Genomic DNA, 1,057 nt, shown 5'->3' with positions numbered 1-1,057 from the left:
ACACACACACACACAGACAGACACACAGACAGACAGACACACAGACAGACACACACACACACACACACACAATTATGGATTTAAGTGCATTGACATTATCAGATGAGAACAAAACATGAATGGAATTGATCTGAATAGTGACTCTATTGTCTTTTGCTCTACAGATGAAATTAAACTGATGAATAACTAACACTGCTATTTTCCTGTACTGTGTGAAGCGCGTGAGCTGAAACACACCTGCGCTGCGATCCCGATCCGGCCGCCGTTCAGCATCCCGATGGCGTATTTATAACCGTGACCCACTTTCCCTAAAATGTTCTTCTCGTGAACCTGCATCAGACAAACATTTCATTCATCTTCTCAGATTTAATAGCATCACAAAACCATCCTGCAACTTGCAGAACTTCCCTTGAACTGAAAGAAATGACTCGTTCCCTTAGAGAAACTGTAGAAACTACATTACAGTAAAATGTGGAGGAATGAATCGGATCGGAGCGCAGGTTCACCTTCATGCTGTCGAAGGTCAGAGGACATGTGGATGAGGCTCTCAGACCCAACTTATTCTCCTTCCTGCCGATGTGAAGCCCGTCTGTGTCTCTGTCCACGATGAAGCAGGTGATGCCCCTGTAACCCTGCCACACACACACACATCACATGACATCCATCCATCTCCATATATGAGCTGCAGTGAATGTGTGTTTGTGAGTGTGTGAGTGAGTGTGTGTGTTTGTTTGCGTGCGTGTGTTTGTTTGCGTGTGTGTGTGTGTGAGTCTGTGTGTGTGTCAGGTGATGCCCCTGTAACCCTGCCACACACACACACATCACATGACATCCATCCATCTCCATATATGAGCTGCAGTGAATGTGTGTTTGTGAGTGTGTGAGTGTTTGTTTGCGTGTGTGTGTGTGTGAGTCTGTGTGTGTGTCTGTCTGTCTGTGTGTGTGTGTGTCTGTCTGTCTGTGTGTTTGTTTGCGTGTGTGTGTGTGTTTGTTTGTGTGCGTTTGTTTGTGTGTGTGTGTGTGTGTGCGTTTGTTTGTGTGTGTGTGTGCGTTTGTT

The 1,057-nt window shown here is 45.7% G+C and overlaps 1 protein-coding gene across 1 annotated transcript in view; it reads right to left on the bottom strand.

Annotated features, from left to right (window-relative positions):
• LOC107574492 (short/branched chain specific acyl-CoA dehydrogenase, mitochondrial-like) overlaps positions 1–1,057 on the bottom strand; it is a 4,041-nt gene that overhangs the window by 1,861 nt on the left and 1,123 nt on the right. The window contains exons 2-3 of the mRNA XM_016260945.1: positions 507–650; positions 238–330 (exon numbers count right to left, since the gene is read on the bottom strand). Coding sequence (XP_016116431.1) covers positions 238–330; positions 507–650 — 237 coding nt within the window. The remainder of the gene's footprint in view (positions 1–237; positions 331–506; positions 651–1,057) is intronic.

This window comes from Sinocyclocheilus grahami, unplaced genomic scaffold (genome assembly GCF_001515645.1).
Source record: "Sinocyclocheilus grahami isolate Dianchi unplaced genomic scaffold, SAMN03320097.WGS_v1.1 scaffold2253.1, whole genome shotgun sequence".
Lineage (NCBI taxonomy): Eukaryota > Metazoa > Chordata > Actinopteri > Cypriniformes > Cyprinidae > Sinocyclocheilus > Sinocyclocheilus grahami.
This window is presented reverse-complemented; position numbering and strand designations above follow the sequence as displayed.